The sequence below is a fragment of the Hemiscyllium ocellatum genome, chromosome 5 (genome assembly GCF_020745735.1).
Source record: "Hemiscyllium ocellatum isolate sHemOce1 chromosome 5, sHemOce1.pat.X.cur, whole genome shotgun sequence".
NCBI lineage: Eukaryota > Metazoa > Chordata > Chondrichthyes > Orectolobiformes > Hemiscylliidae > Hemiscyllium > Hemiscyllium ocellatum.
The window spans coordinates 67,432,586-67,455,005 of record NC_083405.1 but is presented as its reverse complement, the minus strand read 5'-3'; the positions used below and the strand labels follow the sequence as shown (position 1 = coordinate 67,455,005).

The 22,420-nt window shown below is 39.5% G+C and overlaps 1 protein-coding gene across 7 annotated transcripts in view; it reads left to right on the top strand.

The window, feature by feature from the left end:
- Positions 1 to 22,420, top strand: part of cobl (cordon-bleu WH2 repeat protein) — a 352,002-nt gene that overhangs the window by 296,528 nt on the left and 33,054 nt on the right. For 6 of the 7 annotated variants that reach the window (XR_009644700.1, XM_060824844.1, XM_060824845.1 and 3 more), the window contains 4 exons: positions 5,496 to 5,853; positions 10,189 to 10,277; positions 14,036 to 16,044; positions 16,164 to 16,283. Coding sequence is in view for 6 of the 7 variants with exons in the window: in XM_060824844.1 (XP_060680827.1) it covers positions 5,496 to 5,853; positions 10,189 to 10,277; positions 14,036 to 16,044; positions 16,164 to 16,283 (2,576 nt within the window). In the remaining variant the exon portion in view is untranslated. The remainder of the gene's footprint in view (positions 1 to 5,495; positions 5,854 to 10,188; positions 10,278 to 14,035; positions 16,045 to 16,163; positions 16,284 to 22,420) is intronic. The other variant, XM_060824841.1, reaches the window with a different exon arrangement.

The window sequence follows — 22,420 nt, the reverse complement described above, 5'->3', positions numbered from 1 at the left end:
ACTCACTTGCCCTTTATGCAACTATAAAATTTCTCCTTATGATGACCTTGACAATTTTCCTTTTATAATCCCTGTTAGTAGCTCACATAAACTGGTTTGCTGGTCTTTGTATCTTTCCTACTTAACAGGATCTCAGCTACTTTTTGCATTTTTGTAAACCCTTACTTTTAGTTTTATTTCTTCAGTTGTGCATGGCTTTTTTCTCTCTTGGCAATTTACTGGTGCTTTATTGTGTCAAATATTTCTTTAAACATTTTCCATTGTTCTTCAGTTATTTTACCCATTAGCAGATTTTTTCCAGTTTATTGTGGGTGGTTTCTATCTTGGCTCATTAAAGTTTGTCATGGCTAAATCTAAAATTCTAACAGCTGATTTGTGCTTTTTGCTTCAAACCGCTACATTGAACTCATCACCACATTGAACTGATCATGTATGATCACTTTTTGATAAAAGTTCACACTTTTTTGGGTTACGCATTCCATGTGGTTCATTCCTCAATACTAAATCCAGTATTGCTTGCCACCTTGTTTCACCTAGGACATATTGCTCTGGGAAATCATCCTAGACAGTCTAGAAATTCACTATCTTTTTGACAGGTGCACATCTGCCCCTCCCAAACTGTGTTAAAGTTATAATCTCCCACTAGTACTAGTCTGCCTTTGGTTCACATTGCCTAATTTATACTATCTAACACTTCAGAGCTGCTACCAGGTGTTACAGTTTATACCCTTTACAGTACCTCAGTTCCACCCACAAGGTCTTGTTTGGAATCTTTGCCTTCATTATGTCCTTTCTCATCATTGATGTAATTTTGTTTCAAATCAGTAAGGCTACTCTACCCCTTCTCTTTTCTGTAAAGTTTATAAGCTGGTGTGTTCAGTTCCCAATCCATTGATGTAATTTTCTTTCAAATCAGTAAGGCTGCGATATCACAATTACTCAGTAATGGCTGCGATATCACAACTTGCAATTTGATTTTTTTCCTGCAACTCACTTAACTTGTTCATTACACTCCATTTATATATAGAACTTTTATTCAGGCCATACATTCTAACCTGTCCCTCAGCATTATGCTTTATACACCTGCTTATTATTTCTTTCATCTGGCTTAAACAATATACTTATGGTTTTGCCATTACCTGCCGTTCCTGAAATAGAATTTCTGACTATTTCTCTGATGTGTTCCTTGTGTTTGAAACTATTCACTTCGCCAATGGAATGATGTGTGACGCCAATTGTGCAGTTGGCGGGTGTATGACATATGAAGATGTATCCACTGACATTGATTACTTATGTGGGGTCATTAAAATTTTTCGTGCATTATATCCAGATCCTAGACTGTTGGCACCGACCACAACAGATATATACTCCCACTGCTTTCTCGGTATGTGACTGGAGAGCCTTCTGCTCCCCTTAGAAAAAGGGACCTCCCTCCTTTGTGCCCTACATCAAGGCTTTCTGCACAACTTTTAAGAAATGTGAAAGATGTTCTGAAGTTTGTGCATGATTTTTGTAGGTTCTTTCCAGTCTTCAGTCTTTCCTCACCAGTTCTTGCCCTTGGACAGCCAGAACGCAATACATCTTGGATTCCCTTCTAAAGTGTACGGTCATTCAACAATGCATTCAATGCAGCATACATCATAACTATTATAATTAGCAAACACAGCAACATTGCCCCCTGTAAAAACGCCATCCCATATTCCCAATTCCTTCGCCTCTGCCGCAACTGCACCCAGGAGGACCAATTCCACTACCGAACAGCCTAAATGGCTTCCTTCTTCAAAGACCGCAATTTCCCCTCCGATGTGGTCACCGATGCTCTCCACTGCATCTCGTCCACTTCCCGCACCTCCGCCCTTGAACCCCGCCCCTCCAATCGCCACCAGGACAGAACCCCATTACTCCTCACTTACCACCCCACCAACTTCCGGATACATCGTATTATCCTCCATCATTTCAGCCACCTCCAAACAGACCCCACCACTAGGGATATATTTCCCTCCCCACCCCATCAGCGTTCCGGAGAGACCACTCCCTCCGCGATTCCCTGGTCAAGTCCACACCCCCACCAACCCAACCTCCACTCCCAGCACCTGCAACTGCAAGTAGTGCAAAACTTCCACCCACACCTCCCCCCTCACCTCCCTCCAAGGCCCCAATGGACCCTTCCATATCCATTGCAAATTCACCTGCACCTCCACACACATCATTTACTGTATCCGCTGCACCCGATGTGGTCTCCTCTACATTAGGGAGACAGGCCGCCTACTTGCGGAATGTTTCAGGGAACACCTCTGGGACACCCGCACCAACCAACCCAACCATCCTGTGGCTGAACACTTTAACTCCCCCTCCCACTCCACCAAGGACATGCAAGTCCTTGGCCTCCTCCATCGCCTGACCCTGGCCACACGACGCCTGGAGGAAGAGCGCCTCATCTTCCGTCTAGTAACCCTCCAACCTCACGGGATGAATGTAGATTTCTCCAGCTTCCTCATTTTCCTTCCCTCCACCTTATCTCAGTCCCAGCCCCCGGATTCAGCACCGCCCTCTTGACCTGCAATCTTCTTCCCGACTTCTCTGCCCCCACCCCCTCTCCAGCCTATTACCCTCACCTCCTTCCACCTATCATATTCCCAGCGCTCCTCCCCCAAATTCCCCCCTCTCTACTTTTTAACCTCAGCCCGCTTGGCACACCCTCATTCCTGAAGAAGGGTGTATGCCCGAAAACGTCGATTCTCCTGCTCCTTGGATGCTGCCTGGCGTGCTGCGCTTTTCCAGCACCACACTTTTCAATATTTGCTTACTGTCAGCTTCATGAAACAGATAAAGCTCTGTCAAGCATCATGATCCCCATATCTTAATTTCAGGGGCTTTGCAATTTTGCATTCTATCTCCTATCAATATTGGTGCATTTCCAAATGTCCTTATCCTTTCTAAAGATTAAGCAACTTGGAGCATTTAGATTCTGAGCGTGTTCAAGTTCTCCTCAGATATTTCTAATACAACATCATTGAAAAAGTAAAAACTGAAAGAACTGTGGATCTGTGAATCAGAAACAAAAGTAGAAATTGCTGGATAAGTTCAGCGGGTCTGGCAGCATCTGTGGAGAGAAATGTTTTGGGTCGAATGACCCTTCCTCAGAACTTGACCTGAAACATTAATTATGATTTCTCTCCACAGATACTGCCAAACCTCCTGAGCTTAGCCAGCAATTTCTATTTTTGTCTCATTATTGAAAACGTCTATATTTCTGCTTTGTTAGTTTTTATACACGTGTATAAGTTAACCTCATGTAACTGTTGATCCATAATTTTTGGCTTAAACTTTATGTATGTTTCCATACACCAGACACAAATGAGTCAACTTTAGACTTTCAATGCTCTGTCCCATTGGCTTCCCTGATCCCCTGCCCATTAACTCCAGATCCTTTCACACACTCAACATATAAAGTCGACAGGTAAGAAATTCCCTTGTGTTTATCAGCTGCTGAGAGTTGCTTGAAATGCTAACATCGCCTTCGTGGACAATCCAAATCACAGCATTCGCAAAAAGACACAACTGAACCAAGGAGGTATGACTAAACAATCTGCTGATCTCATTTTTGCTATATCAGAAGGTTCAGAACTAAACAGCTCAACCTGTCTGACTGCACCAGACTGGACCTGGCCATGGCACAACCATCCATGCTATAGTCAGGTCCAGCTATATAATAATGTCAGGCTTGGGCAACTGACCAATCTGTGGACTCACCAAGATAGACAGTCCATATATGAGATTCTGTGTGGGCCCAAAACTCGCACACATTTAAATTTGAAAATATTACTTAATAAATTCAATCCTTGACCTTTTGTCTGAGTTATTGGTCTCAAACATTTGGGTATATAAAAGTATTCATGTTATCCACTTTCGTTGATCAGCTTCACTAAGTAGGCAGCTGCACTTCATTGATGAATACATTTAAATGATTTCTTATAAAACAGCAACAAACTTCTGTGTTCAATTACTAAATAATTTGTACTATTATATTATCTATGATCCCACATTAAGCAAGGTTTTGCTAAATATTCAACAACTTTATTCTCCTGCTCTTCTTTAATCACCAGCTAATATCCATTCAAGGACATGTTAGCATTTGTTAGCAAGTTGTTTTGATTGTTGTTAATCAGTTAAAAGAAAATGCACCAAAACACTTGCACTGATAACATAGGGACAAAACAATGGATATTTTGGTAAATTATTTCTCCTAACTAAATTTTAAAGTATAAAACTGGTGGGCGGCACGATGGCACAGCAGTTAGCACTGCTGCCTCACAGCACTAGAGACCCGGGTTTATTTCCCGCCTCAGGCGAATCTCTGTGTGGAGTTTGTACATGCTCTCCGTATCTGCGTGGTTTCCTCTGGGTGCTCCGGTTTCCTCCCAGAATCCAAAAATGTGCAAGTTAGGTGAATTGGCCATGCTAAATTGTCCGTAGTGTTAGGTGAATGGGGTAAATGTAGGGGAATGGGTCTGGGCGGGTTGCACTTCGGCGGGTCGGTGTGGACTTGTTGGGCCGAAGGGCCTGTTTCCATGCTGTAAATAATCTAATCTAAATAAAACCTTAGCTTAGATTAGTTAAAAAGTTGGCGCAACATCGAGGGCTGAAGGGCCTGTTCTGCGCTGTATTGTTCTATGTTCTGTATTCTAAAACAGTTTCTGGCATTACTGAGCCACTTTCTGCACTCTGCAAATTATAATGAAATTACCACACATATTAACTTGCTTAAATAATTATTGCCTATTTCAACGCAGTAAGTGAAGCAAAACTTTGCCCTTCCATAACTGAGTGTCTTTTAAGATTTAAAATTTACCTTTCTATGTGATATTTATTTTAATGGGCGGCACGGTGGCACAGTGGTTAGCACTGCTGCCTCATAGCGTCAGAGACCCGGGTTCAATTCCTGCCTCAGGCAACTTACTGTGTGGAGTTTGCACATTCTCCCCGTGTCTGCGTGGGTTTCCTCCGGGTGCTCCGGTTTCCTCCCACAGTGCAAAAAATGTCCAGGTTAGATGGATTGGTCATGCTAAATTGCCCATAATGTTAGGTGAAGGGGCAGAGTGTGGGGTTTGGGTGAGTTGCGCTTCGGTGGGTCGGTGTCGACTTGTTGGGTCAGAGGGCCAGTTTCCACACTGTAAGTAATCTTATATCAAAATGTTCATTTTTATTTTGGCAATATTGCAAAATAAAATAAATGTAATACATTCTGGAACAAATTTGCACAGTATCTCTAAACACCAGTAATTTACTCAGAAGATGCCATAATTGTGTTGTCTTTGTTTCATCAATAAACTGATGCTGCATTATGTGTTTTTACCCTGTATTCATATTAGTAATCTATTGAAGTGTAAATTCAGTAGTTATAGTAAATATGGACATTAAATAGCACTTTCTAACTGAATTATTTTAATCATGTGATTTGTTTTCTTTATTTTCTGTTCTGGATTCTCTATCAGTGGAACTGGGATCAGAACAAGATAGTGCAGTTGGTGATGATACGGAAATAGAACCTGAAGATAGGGAAGAAACCGCATCAGTAAGGAGTAGTGACAGTTGCCACCAAAGTTTCTCAGAACACACTCCAACATCAGAGGATGAACTATTGAATGCTGATGACTCTGGGACTGTAAACACTCAGTTTGATGTATCCTTCTCAGTTTCTCTCACTGGCAGCCTCAGTTTGAGCAACAAAATAGACACTAATGAGATCCCAAGTGCCTCAAGTAAGGTAAGTGCCACAGAAGAATATTCAACATGGTGTCGTGATCGGTCTTCTGAAGAAGAATCAAATTCTGCTGGAAACTACAATATCAGGTATGAATTTTGATGTCAATAACTACAACTCTAATACATACTGTAATACAAATTGGTCTAGTATAAATGCCTGCAAGTCAAGCAACAATATTTCCTAATAGCTTTATTTAGTAATCGATTAAATCTAGATTTCACTGACTAAAACCAGGAGAGCAAAACTTTCCATTTCATGTATGATTACAATTATATGTTAATTGGATTTCTTTGTTACACTTTGTTAAATTCTCAGTTATACATCAACAGCTATTCCTAGGCTCACAAATATTTTACCAATTGTAATTTATTATTTGTAATATTTGTATAATATTAATATCATACAGCATTTGAAGCAATTATAGATTAACAAGGGAAGTGCTTTTTAAAGACTGAATAGTCAAATGCATCTGTTGTTTGGACATGTGATAATTAAATACTTATTTTATACTTATTACTTCGTAAATATTTTAAATTGTCAGAGAGGAATTAATGCATGTCCGCCCCTATAAACTAAGGGGCCTTTTCAAAATGAATGCAACAGACCCAATTTTGAAAAACTAACCCACCATATCAAAACATATCCTGTCAAATTCTAATTGTATTTACAATTAGAATTAGAATTTCAGTAAATTTGCTCCAGTAAATTAACTTGGTTTTTCTTTGTCTTTTATTTGAAAAATAAAATGCATCTCCTGAAACATATCTACCTAGTGTCTACTGTCCTCAGTTGATAGCATTTTTATTTTTCAGTCACAAAGTTATAGGTGAAAGTTTCACTTCTGGCTTGAGCTCAAAACTCAAGGCAGACACAGAAACTCAATACTGTGCTTCAGGAAGTACATCAACCAAAGCAGTTCTCTCAGGTGGATAGAGAACATCTAATAGCACTATTTTGAAAAAGATTGGATAATTATTCTTGCTACCTTAGCCAATATTTACCCTTTAGTTAACATCACAAGCACATTATCTGCCCATTGTCATGTTGTTTGTGGGAATTGGCTATTTAGTTCTTTGGTTTCCTACATTACCACAACAGCTATATTTTTAAAGCACTTAATTAGCCATTAAGTACTTGAAACATCTAGTGGTGATGAAAGATGCTATGAATCCAAGTTTGTTTAAATATATGGAAACCAAGAAATTCTATAAACTTAAGTTGAAGAAAGACTTTTTTTCCCAAGATTTTTGTTTTATAATGGTTGCAAAGGCAGGTCAGAAGCTAGAAATCTTGCAGCAAGTAATACTCCTGGCTCCGCCAGAACCTGTCCACCATTTACAAGGCACAAATCAGGAGAGTTTAAGAATAAAAAATCATGAGGGGCATGAATAAGGTGAACGGCCAAGGTCACCTTGGGTGGGAAACTCAAACTAGAGGGCATAGGTTTAGGGTGAGAGGGGAAAGACTTAAAAAGGATCTGAGAGGTAATTTTTTCATGCAAAAGGTGATGTGTGTATGGAACGAGCTTCCAGGGGAGTGAATACAATTACAACATTTAAAAGACATCTGGATGGGTATATGAACAGGAAGAATTTAGAGGGATATGAGCCAAATGCTGGCGTATGGGATTAGGTCAGATTGGAATGTTTGGTCGGTGTGGACAAGTCAGACTGAAGGGTCTGTTTCCGTGGTATATTTCTCTATGACTCTAACTAGGGATGATCTATAAATGTTGACCTAACCAACAACACCCATATCCTATGAAGGTTAAAATATTCTAATCAGGACAATTTAAAAAATATACCAGTAATAGGGAAAATCAACATTTATATGATTTGAGGTAAGAATGATGGTTTCTTTTTGATAGAGGTGTGTTGCCTTGGTGAATGCTGCAGTTAATGATGATTGACTGTTAACTGCCAGACTTAGTCTAGATTTGTGTATGATTATGGTCAGTACCTTGTTTGTTGCAATATTTGAGTGATATTGTGTAAGAAATTTAGTGCTGGCATGACATCAAGAACGTAGGTCATTTGACCTCAAATTTGATGGATCATATCAAACAGCATATGTCTTTGTTTGTAGAAAGCAAGGTCCTGACTATTAGCCTGTGCTTGCAAAATGTGATCCTACATTTGGACATTTACTGACAATCTGGAATGCGTGAAAAATTCCACTGACAAAAAATTTAAGATCATCAGTTGGATGCATTGTCTGGCAAACTTGTGTGTATTGAAAGCTATATTTATTAATACACAGGGGCTTGTTCTTTGCAGATAGAAAGAACATGTGCATGCACTGTGGTTGTCGTTGATCAGTGAAATAGCTGACAGCCATTTGACCAGTCAACTTCTCAAGGCAACCAGATTCAACCTGCATGGTCTAAGATCAAGCTTCAGAGTTAACTGTCAAACATCATTAGCTATAAAGTTCTCCATGACAACACCTTTATCAATCAGAATCCATGCGCCAACCAGTCAGCATTCTGACCATTCTCTTTTTATTGGTATATGTTGTGAATTTTCCTGATGACTGCAGAGCAAAACATTTTGACAAAATACATCTTTTTCAGCAGTTGGACATTTCATCAAGGAAGAATCACAATTATTTTGCTTATATTTTGCAGTCAATTCTTTACACAAAGAATTTAAAGCATGAAAGGCAATTTTGCAGTGGTAATATCTGTTGCTAATAAGCTCTGAGATTTTGTGTTATTTTCACTAGTTAAATGTCGCTGTTTTTAATTTTCATTTGTAGATTTCAGTAGCTTTTATGAAATGTGTGTTTAAATTACAAGTCTGTGTGAGTTACTTGTTCAGTAACTATTTTAGATACAGTTGGTAGGAATCACTTATCACGTTTACAGAGTTTGTTATTCTGTTTTAATGCTATTTATGAGATAGAGTCATAGAGATGTACAGCATGGAAACGGACCTTTCAGTCCAACTCGACCATGCTGACCAGATATCCTTAACTAATCTAGTCCCATTTCTCGCACTTGGTCCATATCCCTCTGAACTCTTCCTATTCATATACCCATTCGGATACCTTTTAAATATTGTAATTGTATTAATCCATCACTTGTCCTGGCAGTTCATTCCATGCATGCACCATCCTTTGCATGAAACAGTTGTTGTTTAGGTCCCTTTTAAATTTTTCCCCTTTTATCCTAAACCTATGCTCTCTTGTTCTGGACTCCCTAACACAAGGAAAAGACCTTGTATATTTACTGTTTTCTTGTCTCTCTTGATTTTCTAAATGTCTATAAGGTCGCCCCTCAGCCTCCGACTCTCCAGGAAAAACACTCCCAGCCTATTCAGTCTCTCCCAATAGCTGAAACCCTCCAACTCTGGCAATATCCTTCTAAATCTTTTGTGAATCCTTTCAAGTTTCACAACATCTTTTCGAGAGGAAGGAGACTAGAACTGCACACCGTATTCCAAAAGTACCCTAACCAATGTCTTTTACAGCCGCAACATGACCTCCTAACTCATTTACTTGATGCTCCGACCAATAAAGAAAAGCATACCAAACACTTTCTTCACTATCCTATTTACCTGTGACTCCACTTTCAAGGAACTATGAATCTGCACTCCATGGTCTCTTTCTTCAGCAACACTTTCCAGAACTTTACCCCTAAGTGTATAAGTTCTGCCCTGATTTGCCTTTCCAAACTGCAGCACCTCACATTTATCTAAATTAAACTCCATCTGTCACTCCTCGGCCCATTGGCCCATCTGACCAAGATCCCATTGTACTCTGAGGTAACCTTCTTCTCTGTCCATTACACCTCCAGTTTTTATTGGGTAAACTCCACCTGTCACTCATTGGCCCAATGGCTTATCTGATCAAATACCTGTTGTACTCTGAGGTAATCTTCTGTGCTGTCCACTGCCCTTCTCATTATCGGGCAAAACATTTCCACAACTAGACTTAAAAGAATGAAGGGCTATGAAAGAACTGGGACTGGATTCAAGCAAGACTTACTTGCAAATTTTAGAATTAGGACAATGTATTTGAATAAGCATTTTTTCATAAAATAAAAGCAGACAATGCTAGAAATACACAGCTTGAAAGAAGAAGAGTTGATAGGTAAGATAATATGACCATAAGTCTTGGCTTCTTTGAGCTTCCCATGGAGTCTTCTGACTGGATATAGAGCTCCCTTCGCATGCAAATTGACTGCCATTAACCCCCAAGATAAATTAAATGACAAATAGTTGCAAGGCCGAAAGGAATTATAATGATGAATTTTTAAGAAAAGGCAAACGGTCTGTCAACTGGCCATATGAGTGGCAGAATACGTAACAGCAACCATTAAAAAGCAGACTGCTCTGATGGAGCAAATTATACACTTAATAAAGTTCCATTTGTGTTTCTAATTCTTACCCTGTGTAACTTCATTTTGAAATTCACACAAGCTCTGGACCTAACTGGAATGAAGAAGCTAAGATCTCCATTACAGATCAGGCACATATAACCTTAGCAGGATTAGATGCAGAGTTGGCCGGTAAGAACAATTCTGTTGAGCTTTTAAATGAAATAATAACCAAAAAAAAGTTCTTCAAGTAATACTCTCCATTGAAATCTCTACTGTATATATATGGACTTGTTTTTTAAATTAAACTGTTAGATTGATGCATTACATTTGTAATTAATGTTCTGTTGATTATGCATTTGGTGCAACTTTTATTTGCTTGCATCTTCAAGATTAAAGGTTTCATTTTGGTTGCAGCAACACTGTGGAGCATAGTATTGGTATTCTAAGTCACAGAAACACCTCTCCTGTTTGTTTACAATCAACTGCATAAGAAATTTTGTAATGTCAGTGATGAAGGAAGTGTGAAAAACACAAGAATTTGAATCACTTGCCCTTCGCTAGAACACTGAGGGCAAGGGTTGTATTATCAGCCACATATCTTATTCTGCATGAGTCCTGTAGGAAAGTGTAAGTGTAAACTGTGAGACTTTTGACATCAAATCCAAAAGGACTGACAGCTTGGTATAGTATCTCTGATAATGCAGTAGGCTGCCAATATTATTTTGGATCACACATGAGGAGTGACCACATTGACATAGAACTGGGCCTTTGGAACTGAAGAGAATAAGAAAATGGAATAAGAGTAGACCATATAACTCACCAAGCTTAATTCATCATTCTTTATTATCATGGGTGATCAATTCCACTTTCTTGTCCATTTTACATCTCTTTTGATGCTTTGAGAGACCAAAACTCTGTTTCAGACTTAAATGTGTTCAACATTGGATTCTCATCACAAGCTTATAGGGTGGATAGTTCCAAAGATTCACATTCCTTTGAATGAATACATGCCCACTCACTCCCATGGTCCCTTGTTGTTGCTATGCCAATTTATTGCTAATGTATGCTGAATTATGTCCACACCCACCATCCTTTGTCCTTACACCCTCCATGGAAGTGTACCCAGTTTGCACTAGGGACAGATCTTAGGAGCCATGCTATCATGAAAGATATTAAAGCTTTACGAATCTGTTGCAGAGTTCTCAACAAAAGCAACTTGCAGCGATAAAATGCCTTTAAATCCCTCCAAGAGTTGAATTACTTCTTGAAAACAATTGTATCCATGACCCCAAATATATTTGTAACACCACATCAAAGATAGCTATCTCTTGAAGTTGTTAAGATGTAAATTTACAGCTATCCTTTCCAATAATGATAGGTTCTGGAACCAGTCCAATGACTATAATGCGATAATCATAGCTTTAATTTTGAAAACTCATTTGTTGGATGGAGACATCGCTGGCTGGCCAGCATTTATGGCCTGTCCCTAGCTGCCCTTGAGTTATGTTAACATTTTTTTTGTCATTCCTAAACTATTTTGTCAAACTCAGATATACTGTATAGGCTAGCAGTTGTTTTCAAAATGTAAAAGCCAAGAGATTTCAATAATGTGACAACTAATAGTTCTACATCTACCTTGAGCAAACAGTTACGTCATCACCATAAAGTCACAGGACATACACCATGGGTTGAAGTTATTCCTGCAGTGAAAATTGGGCCTGTTAGTCCTGTGCACCAAATTTAAATTAGCTAGTTGATTCATAAGCTGCACCTGTACACTTCGCAGTGCACCTTGCTTTCCCCACCCATGAAAATGGTACATACCGGATTTGGTGGAGAGCCTTTGAGGTTCAAATTCCATCTGCCATTTTAAAGGACCTTGGCATCTCCTTCCTACACAGAGGTCCAGTCCTCAGTGTCAAACCCCTTCAGATATATATTTCAGCGAGACTACCTCTCATTCTTCGTAACTCTAACGTTCTAAAATGTTGGACTGAGAATAGTGTGGATCTTGTCGCTGCTCCTGAGATTCAGACTTATTTTTAGATTTACTTCCAGGTTTCTTACTGTTACTACATTTCAGTAGTTGAAGATTGTTATTTAGATTCATTTTTAATTATTTTAAAAGACATTCAGATTAGTTCATGAATAAGAAATGTTTGGAGGGATATGGGCCAAGCATAGGCAGGTGGGACTAGTTTATATTGGGTTAGATTGGTGTGGTCTGTTTGGACTGTTTCCACGCTGTATGAGTCCATAACTCTTATTGGCAGAGCTGTTGGGTAGTAAAACTGACCAAGTCAGTTGAAGGCAACATATTTAATTTGCCCAAAATTTAACATGCTTCGAAAATAATTAAATAAATTTCATGCAAAAAAATAAATGATTATTTCAACAATATAATTAAAATGGCACAGTAATGAATTATCATTGCCTAGTATAAAACTATGATCTTGCACTTGCAGTAACTATTGGTGAGCTTTTCAAGTTAAAAATCCTCCATTGAGGAAACAGTACTGCTTGTCGACCTTATCAAAATATAGGAACGCCAGTGCACATTAACGAATGAGATTAACTTTCACTGGATGCACAAATAATGCATGCTAGAAGTAAAAGAAATAAATGCTGGAAATACAAAAAAAGTCAGGCAGTATCTGTGAAGAGAAACAGAATTAACATGTGGGTCAATAACCTTTCACCAGATGAAATATTGGACATAAATTTTCTCTGCCCTGGCGTGGCAAGGAATGATGCAGGAAGAGCAAATAACTGAGTATGTGGGTCTCCAGGAGATTCTCATCCCATTCCCACCATTTAAGCAAGTAAAGTTTGGGTGAGAGGGTCCATTGGTAACGTTCTCGACTAGTTCTGCATGAGTATTCTAATTGATCAGTTAGTGGCCAGTTAATGGCCTAAACTAACCATCTTTCCAGTTACCTACCATCTGGGAGGTGAGAAAATTTCTTTCCCAACATGGAAAACAATGTGATTGTCTTCTGGAGCTAGGGGTTAGTCTCCATTTGTCCCATTCTGGGAGCAGTCAGGATAAGATATGGGTGGCAAGATGGGGCAGCTGAAAGCATACCCCCTGCCATTGCCTCTGACACACTATTTTCCTTAGAGTGTTATAGACTTGTGAGGAAGAAACTGAAGGAAAAATATTACAGGAAGAAGTACCAAGGATCCCACCGTGGGATCCATCCCTTCCAAAAAAAATGGTCATGAGCACCAGGGATTCCAGTGATGCTGTTCAGTTCACCAGTGCTGCCAACTTCTGATTGACTGGTATCCTCAGTTTGGGTCAGACTTCAATGCTGATGATCTTGATTGGATGCAAAGCTTTCCAGACAGCACTTAAGTACCTAATTGGTGCTTGATCTGACGAGCTTTCTCACTAGTGGGAACTGGAAGTCTACCACCCTTGCAGTTGCCTTCCCAACATTCTGTGCACAAACACTAAATTTGAGCTATTACTCTGTTTTACTCTCTCCACATATTGATGTGTTGATTATTTCCAGCATTTTAGGTTTCAGTTTCATATTTACAGCATCACTTATGTAATATTTTTGGTAATTGCAGGCCTGCTTTTATGTTTGTAATTTGACTTCAGATTTTATTGAACATCATGCAAGGTTTGACAGTGATAAGCCTCAGGTTGAATATGAGTTTAAAGTATCTCATGGCTAGTTCTATATATCTCAACCCATACTGGAAATCCCTAGATTAACTTTTTAAACATGATTCTCTCACTGACCAAAGTGTCAGTGATGTCGAAGCACTTGTTAGTAATTGAGGTTTAAAATCACTGAAATGATAAAAATGCAGCAATAACACTATTTATTGAGTGGGGAGAAGTTCACAACTAGTGAGGATACATAAGTGATAAATGTGTGATAAGACAGGAACATGTTTTGAGACTCACAAGCAACCTTTGGTTATTTATTTAGCAGCTGTGCAAGAATCGGCCATAAAAAAATCTTCCACTTTGTCTAACATGATCAATGATGAACAAGAATTTGTCCCAGTGACGATCATTGATGAAATATCATGGACTTGCCAGGAGGAAATTGAAGAGAAAATATTACAGGAAGAAGTACTGGAATCTACAGAAGTAAAAGTTCACGATACAGATAGAAATCAGCAAACACACTCAGAAACAATGACTGAAACTTCAGTAATCAGTATTCAAGAACAGTCATTACCTGATGTTTCATTTGACACATTCTATCCTGTAAATTTTCTCAGTTGTACAGACATCAGACAAGAGCCCATTAAAAAAACAATGGAAAGTTCACAGGAAAAGATGAATGATGTCCATGATGAGATAATATCAGGAGAAAATAAATTAAAAATGTTTGTGCCTGCAACTGAACTGAAGTATGATATGCAGGTTGGAGGAAATGGTAAGAAAGATGTGCACAACATTCCACCAGTGGTGGTTGACCCAATAACCTTAGAAGCTGAAATAACGAAGAAAATCCATGCAGAACATCTGATTCAGGGTCCGGATTGTTCACCAGCAAATTATGCTCCAGAACACAAGCATACATCAGCCAGGTGGTTAAATACTGCCAATAAATTTACTAATGAATGTATTCCAAAAACAGGTATGAGAACATTCACAGTTATCCCGCCACAGCCAATTGTAAATCCCAAGGGAAGAGTAAGCTTGTCATTAGCCACAAATGCAATGAAGATTGATGATCAAGGCAATTTAATACTTGTTGAAATCAGAGGAAAAAAAGACAAAAATACTACTACAGCAGCCAATGACAAGAAATCACGTTTAGAACAAGCAAAACTGTTCTGGAATGCAAAATGTTTGGATAAGGATAATCTGTATTGTGCTAACCCAAGTACAACTATGGCAATAAATGCAACTGGCTGCACAGCTGGTAATTTTCAACTGCAAGAAACAGCAAAAAAGTTGACAAATATATCCCCCAAATCTAACGCAATTACTGCACAGAGTACAGCTGCCAGTAAAAAGTCACTTAAAACCTGCTTGCATTCCAATGAAGAAAAATCATTTTTGTCAGTTATGCCATTGAATCAAAAAATGGCAAGTGTACTGGAGAGTACCTATCCTAGAGCAGAGAGTAATTTTATCAAGCCCTGCAGAAGAACATCAAGTCAGTATGTTGCCTCAGCAATTTGCCGCTACACAAGCATGCAGTTAACAAAAACTGTAGCTGGGAATGAATCTAATGTTCAGCGTAACAGTGGAAATGACAGTAATTCTGAGGATAAACGTAAGTTTAGACCTGCTGAGGAGAAGTCTTCTGTGAATCTCTTAAAAAAAGGTTTCATGGAAAACCAACAGAAGACAGGGTTTGCACTCCATTCCAACGCAGAAAATGTTGAAAAAATGACAAAACATAAGGAAGCTAAAGCTGTTCCATATCAGAATTCAATTATTAAAGATGTGTCAAATCAAACAGACTCCCTCAACAAAGTTACATCACAATCACAATCTTCCCAGTTACTCATAAAGAATGCCTTTTCTGCTGACCAGCAATGTCCCACTGCAAATAAACAGATTCCACAAAGTGAAGTGCATTCACCTTTTGTGAAAGAAGTCGTGACTTCCAGTGTTCCAATTAATCAGTCAGTTAGTGCATCCGTGACTTTTGCAATCAATCCAATTTCAACTTTATTTTCAGATTCTATTAAAAGTCATGATACTGCTATAAAACAAGGTGATTCATGTGCCTCGGACTTGCCTGCAATATCTACTGTCGCCTCTTCAGGAACTGAAACAGTATTTGTGATGCAGTCAGAACCTTCACCTTCCTTTCACACAGATGGTTTCAATATCAAACCCAGTACCAACATGTTTGGGCCTGTCAAGAAATTCAAACCCATCGTTCAGAAGCCTGTACAGAAAGATGAGTGCTTACACAGTTCTCTAATGGAAGCTATCCAATCAGGGCAAAACAAAGAACGGCTTAGAAAGGTAGAAATATCATTTGGTTGTTTAGTTCTGATTCAAAGATTTTTTTTCATGAAAATTCCAGCTGTTTTCAAAATGTCATTTCTGACAAATGTGCTATTTCTGTGCCTTATTTTTGCCAGATTTCTGATACAGTGATAAACAGTAACCTTAAAAAAGAATCACTTATTGCACCAGAGAATGAACACTCTGCACTTTTGGCATCAATTAGAGCACACAGTGGAATTACAAAACTGAAAAAGGTAGGAAGAGTGTCAATGATGTATATTGTTCTTGCTGCGACAACTTTATTGGCTTTTCTTACAGTTGAACGTTTTGAGCATTTGTTGCAAACATTAGCATTTTATTTTTAAATTATTGAATTACAATAAAACTTGTTTAATTACCGCAGTTAAAATTGAAAGTTGACATTTCAAATATTTAACATTTTATTGCTGAATGTAAAAATGATTCTCTTAGAGTCATAGAGATGTACATCACGGAAAGCTTCAGTCCAACTCGTCCATGCCTACCAGATATCCTAACCTAATCTAGTCCTATTTGCCAGCACTTGGTCCATGTCTCTCGAAACCCTTCCTATTCATATCCCCATTCAGATGCCTTTTACATGGTATAATTATACCAGCCTTCATCACTTCCTCTGGCAGCTCATTCCATTCCATTCTCTGTGTGAAAACGTTGCCCCTTAAATCCCTTTTTTATCTCATCCTAAACCTATGTCCTCTCGTTCTAAACTCCCCCACCCCAGGGAAAAGACCTTGTCTATTTGTCCTATCCATGCCCCTTATGATTTTATATACCTCTATTAATTAGAACATACTCTTAAGTATTGTACTTACCTGTATCTAGTATAGGCCCCCTTCTTTATTTTGTAGTGGAATTTGAAAGGCCTACATGAAGCTCCAGAAGTCTGAAAATGCTAAAACAAATCTATATCTAGTACAGATGGATTCTTTTTAAGCCAATATCCTCATATCTTTTGGGAGAAGCTACAGACAGCTTTTTTTTAAAACAAAATACAATTACATTTCTTTGCCAAATGCTTTATTCATCAGGAATGAAATTTAAATATCAGAAAGATATGCTGCTTCCATCTGAAAATACTCCATTGGAGGCGAGTTATCTTTATGAAGTAAGAATACCAGATAACAGATAAAAGTACAGAGAGTACTTCCTTTTTTGCACCAAAATAATTAGCTCTTTGCTGACCCTATTTAGGAAATTGTTTCACATTGACATTGGTGGAAGGAATCAGATTGTTTTATTCTTTGGGCTGAGATCTGGTATGGACAATATTGAACTGCTACTGCACAGTTACAAAGTAAAGACTGTTACTGAAAGCTGAGGTGACTTTAATAGGTCTAGCAATATTTTATCCATTCTAATTTAAATAAAAATTTCAAACAGGCAAATGTAAATAAATCCAGTTTACAGTCAGGTTATCATTAAAGTTTGCTACATTCTCAGTTATGATGACCCTCTTTACTTGATCAAGTTTCGCATGCTTCCCTTCTCCTTAGCTGCAGGGATGAGATGTACTTTTATTCAGTTTTGCATTATATGTCCCAGTCACAGTTTTATTCAAATTGCTTGAATGTACAGACTTTCAACTTTCCTGGCTTTCATATAGAATCAGCATCTCCCTATATACTCTCTATGTCCTAAGTCCTGACCGTCACATTTCATTTACTAGCAGTTTAGAAAAATCATCTTTTGCTGCTGTCTGGCAATTAGAATGCCACGCACGTACCAACTGTTAAGCAGTGTGCTGTGAGGCTCCTGCATAAGCAGAAATCCTTCCCACTGGCAAGAGGAAATCACCTGAATGATGTCAGAAATCAACAATGCTCTCCATCAATTAGAAGCCACACTTGTAGAGCTAGCACCAATAAACATTAAGAAAGGTGGCATGCAAATTTAGATGAGCATGCAACCAGAATTCTCATTTGAAGGTTATCGCTTCTGCTTGTGGCTCTGCATCTCCCACTTGTAATGTTTATTTTATGTCCACCTGAGAGGCTACAGGAGGCCTCAAATATCACAGCTGAAAGTCAGAACCTTCTGCAGTGCAGTACTTCTCAGACCCCCAATATCATAGCAATGTTTATTAATGCACTTCAGTCTAGAGTGGTATTTAACCACAATCGTTTGACTCAGAGCTGTGAGTCCTCCACTGAACCAACACTGACAAACTGTATTTATGTAAAAATATCGATAGACCAGGAATGTTTGGAAGGACTGTCCTAAAAAACAAAGTTTACCAAGAAATGAAAACAAAAGTTGCTGAAAATGCATAGAAGACCTACGAAATTATAAAAAGGGAAAAGTCAGATGAAGATTTATGAATACAAACACTGGACTGAATTTTTAGATTTTGTTGAAACTAGATATAGATGTGGGTTGGAGTGGTGAAAATACCCAACTGGCATTGCATGCTCTTCTTTGCTGCTGGGACATTTTTACTGAGGAGGGATGAAAGGTGAAACTTAAATTTTTAAATTATTTAATAGGATGTGGACATTTAGTGCTGAGTCCTAACTGTCCTTGAATTGAATAGTTAGGACTGGCAAAATTGCCAGTTCTGAAAAAAAGTCACCGGACTCGAAATGTTAACTCTGCCATCTCTGCACAGATTCTGCCAGATCTGCTGTTTTTTGCAGCAATTTCTGGTTTTGTTTCTGATTTTGAGCATTTGTGGTTTTTGGTTTTTTTGTTTACCACCAAGACACAGTAGGCTTTCTCCAGTCCAGCTGTGGACATCACAATTGCACTTAGATATAATATAGATTAGATTAGATTAGATTAGATTAGACAGTGTCGAAACAGGCCCTTCGACCCAACAAGTCCACACCGACCTGCCGAAGCGCAACCCACCCAGACCCATTTACATTTACATTTACCCCTTCACCTAACACTACGGGCAGTTTAGCATGGCCACTTCACCTAACCTGCACATTTTTTGGATTGTGGGAGGAAACCGGAGCACCCAGAGGAAACCCATGCAGACATGGGGAGAATGGGCAAACTCCACACAGTCAGTCGCCTTAGGAATTGAACCCGGGTCTCTGGCGCTGTGAGGCAGCAGTGTTAACCACTGTGCCACCCACTAGTGGCAGCTGACAAGAAGAAAACTTGCTGAGGGCACATAGGTGGCATGGATGCAACTTAATTGTGAATAATCTTTCATTTTTGTCAACATATTTGCACTGTTAAAATGTCTGTGGTTATGTAATTTTCACTATTATGCTGGTTAAGTCAAATCCCTGTGAGAGATAAGCAGCCTGTTCAGACCATTCCAAGGATGAAAGAAGTTGCAATTGCTAAGCATTGCTCATTTCTCACTACCAACCAGTTCCTTGACTGCATATGGCCTCAGGGAACTTTGAACCATGATGTTGAACCAAGGCAATGCATTTCAATGTAAACAACATGAAGGCTAAAAACTTTCTGTCGTAGTCCTGTGGTTTGGAGAGTGTATGCGGGTGTCCCTTGAAGCCTTTGGTTCGCTGAGAATCTTCTGTCCAGATGCAGGCTAAAATTATGCAGGAAATATGTTAGACCATGGTTGGCACATTTAATTTCACACTTATGGATTCAGTGATGATTCCACGCACTTCTGCAAAGAAAGGTTAATTCTGTATGTCAGCTTTTCAAGGAAACATACTGTCATTCAAAGCTTGGAGATATACAATGGGCGCTCACATGCCCACTCTGCTCTATAATGCAATGGTCTGCCAAGAAAAGCTACACAAACCACTGCCTCTTTCAGCTTAAATGTCTAAGAACTTCAGGGCAGTATAGCAGTTCAGGTGCATTTTGAAAGGTTAAAGACTGACCTGTGATGGAGGGTGTCAAAAGGAGATTCTAAAGGATTCTGCCCAACTTGCTTTCTATCATGAGAGATTTTGGGGCGCAACACTTTGGTATGATATTCTGACAAGTATGTGATAGTTACCTAATCTTAGCAATTTGCAATATTAACCTACTGTCTCACTGACTTCTGTTTTAATCCCCAATGGTCAGTAGGCATTCCATGAGGAGATAATTGGAAGTAGTATCAGTAGGAAAGTAAAGTGTCACGTGTTGAATCAGAAGGATAATAAGACATTTATTTGGCACTATAAAAGGTCAAAGACTGCAAAAATAATAAGGTCCGCATGTTCTTTACACCACTCTGGGCCTGCTTGCCATTTTTTCAAAAAAATGTTGTACCATTAAACAGAAGTTCAAATCCAGTTCATTTATCCTAGAAGCAGGTTTCAGTTAGATCATCTCTGGCCTTGTGGATGCTTTGTTCTGTCCTGCTTTCTTAGACAGCCCTCTTGGCTAATGTCCTGATCCTCAACTTTATCTTCCTAGTCAGAAGATTGTTATAATTCCCCCATTTTGTCAGCATTCATTTCTTCTCCTCTATGATTGTGAAGGGTACAGTATGCCAGTAATATCTTTCTGGGCAATATTGCTAAACTGAAGTGGTCCAGGTATTGAATTCTTATTTTAAGATGTCCTATTGTCTGTTCCATTGTGGCCCTGGAAAGTGAACAATGTTGTAACTTCTTCACTGTTGGTCTGAGGATTTTGTAAAGGTAACATGAACCATGTTTGGAGGAAGTAACGCTTGTCTCCCAGCAGGCATCCCTATCTAGTTTGAGGACCTTGGAAGGACATAGGAACTGGTGAATTTTATAACGTGTAAAAGCCATGGCAGTTCTCAGGCATTTTGGTGCAGGCCTCCTTATCTTGGCATTAATGAACACATATAATTTAATAATTGATGGATCAAGGACCTTTTCAGGTGGTAGGGTGTTCTCAAAGCAGTCTATAGTGCCTTGCACCTGGGGAAAGTAGTGATGATGGAGAATTGCACTGCCTAAACTATATGATTCTCTCTATTATGAAGGAAGGATATTAAAAGCTGTTCTCTGGAGAAACTGGCAACAATAGCATTCCAGGTTAATTGGTTGCTTAAGGATTGAGAGATAACACACAGGTTTCCAGTTTTGATTTGGAAATAAGCTACTGGCATAAAACTCCAGGGCAGCTGTGTTCTTGATGTTTACCAGAATGACATTGTCAGTCCTTCTGAGTGCAAGCCTTTCATAATATCAATCTGTTCAAGCCTATTAACCTGGTCAACAGTGTTCTCACTATCAACGTGATCCCTCTCTCGTGAATGCTGAAGCAAAAAACTCATTTAGGGCCTCCCCTTCCACTTCAGGCTCCAGGCAACAGTTCCCTCCACTATCCCTGATCGGCGCGACCCTCTGTCTGATCATTCTCTTATTCCTCACGTAAGTGTAGAATGTCTTAGGCCTTTCCCGCCAAGGCTTTTATCATGCCCCTCTTAGCTCTCCTCAGTCCATTTTTGAGTTATTTTCTAACAACCCTGAAATCCTTGAAAGCTGTGCCAGATCCTTGCTTCCTCAACCTTAAGTAAGCTTCCTTCTTTCTCTGAACAAGAAGCTCCTCTTCTCTTGTAATCTAAGGCCCCTTCACCTTATCATTCCTTCCTGTCTCAGTGGGACAAGTGCTCCAAACACAGCCTCCATATTCCTGTTGTGCATTTCCCGTAGAACAATTGTTCCTAATTTATATTCCGTAGCTCCTGTCTAACAGCAGTATAATTTCCCCTTCCCCAATAAAATACTTTCCCATACTGTTAATGACGACCGACTTGACACCGACATTTTTTACATTAGTGACGACCGACTTGACACCGACATTTTTTACAAACCCACTGACTCCCACAGCTACCTGTATTACACCTCTTCCCACCCTACCTCCTGCAAAAATGCCATCCTGTATTCCCAATTCCTCCGCCTCCGCCGTATCTGCTCCCAGGAGGACCAGTTCCACCACAGAACACACCAGATGGCCTCCTTCTTTAGAGACCGCAATTTCCCTTTCCAAGTAGTTAAAGATGCCCTCCAAAGCATCTCGTCCGCATCCCGCACTTCTGCCCTCAGACCCCACCCCTCCAACCGTAACAAGGACAGAACGCCCCTGGTGCTCACCTTCTACCCTACCAACCTTTGCATAAACCAAATCATCCACCGACATTTCCGCCACCTCCAAAAAGACCCCACCACCAGGGAAATATTTCCCTCCCCACCCCTTTCCGCCTTCTGCAAAGACCATTCCCTCCGTGACTACCTGGTCAGGTCCATGCCCCCCTACAACCCACCCTCCCATCCTAGCACCTTCCCCTGCCACCACACGAATTGCAAAACCTGCGCCACACCTCCTCCCTCACCTCCATCCAAGGCCCTAAAGGAGCCTTCCACATCCATCAAAGGTTTACCTGCACTGCACATCCACCAATATCATTTATTGTATCCATTGCTCTCGATGCGGTCTCCTCTACACTGGGGAGATTGGA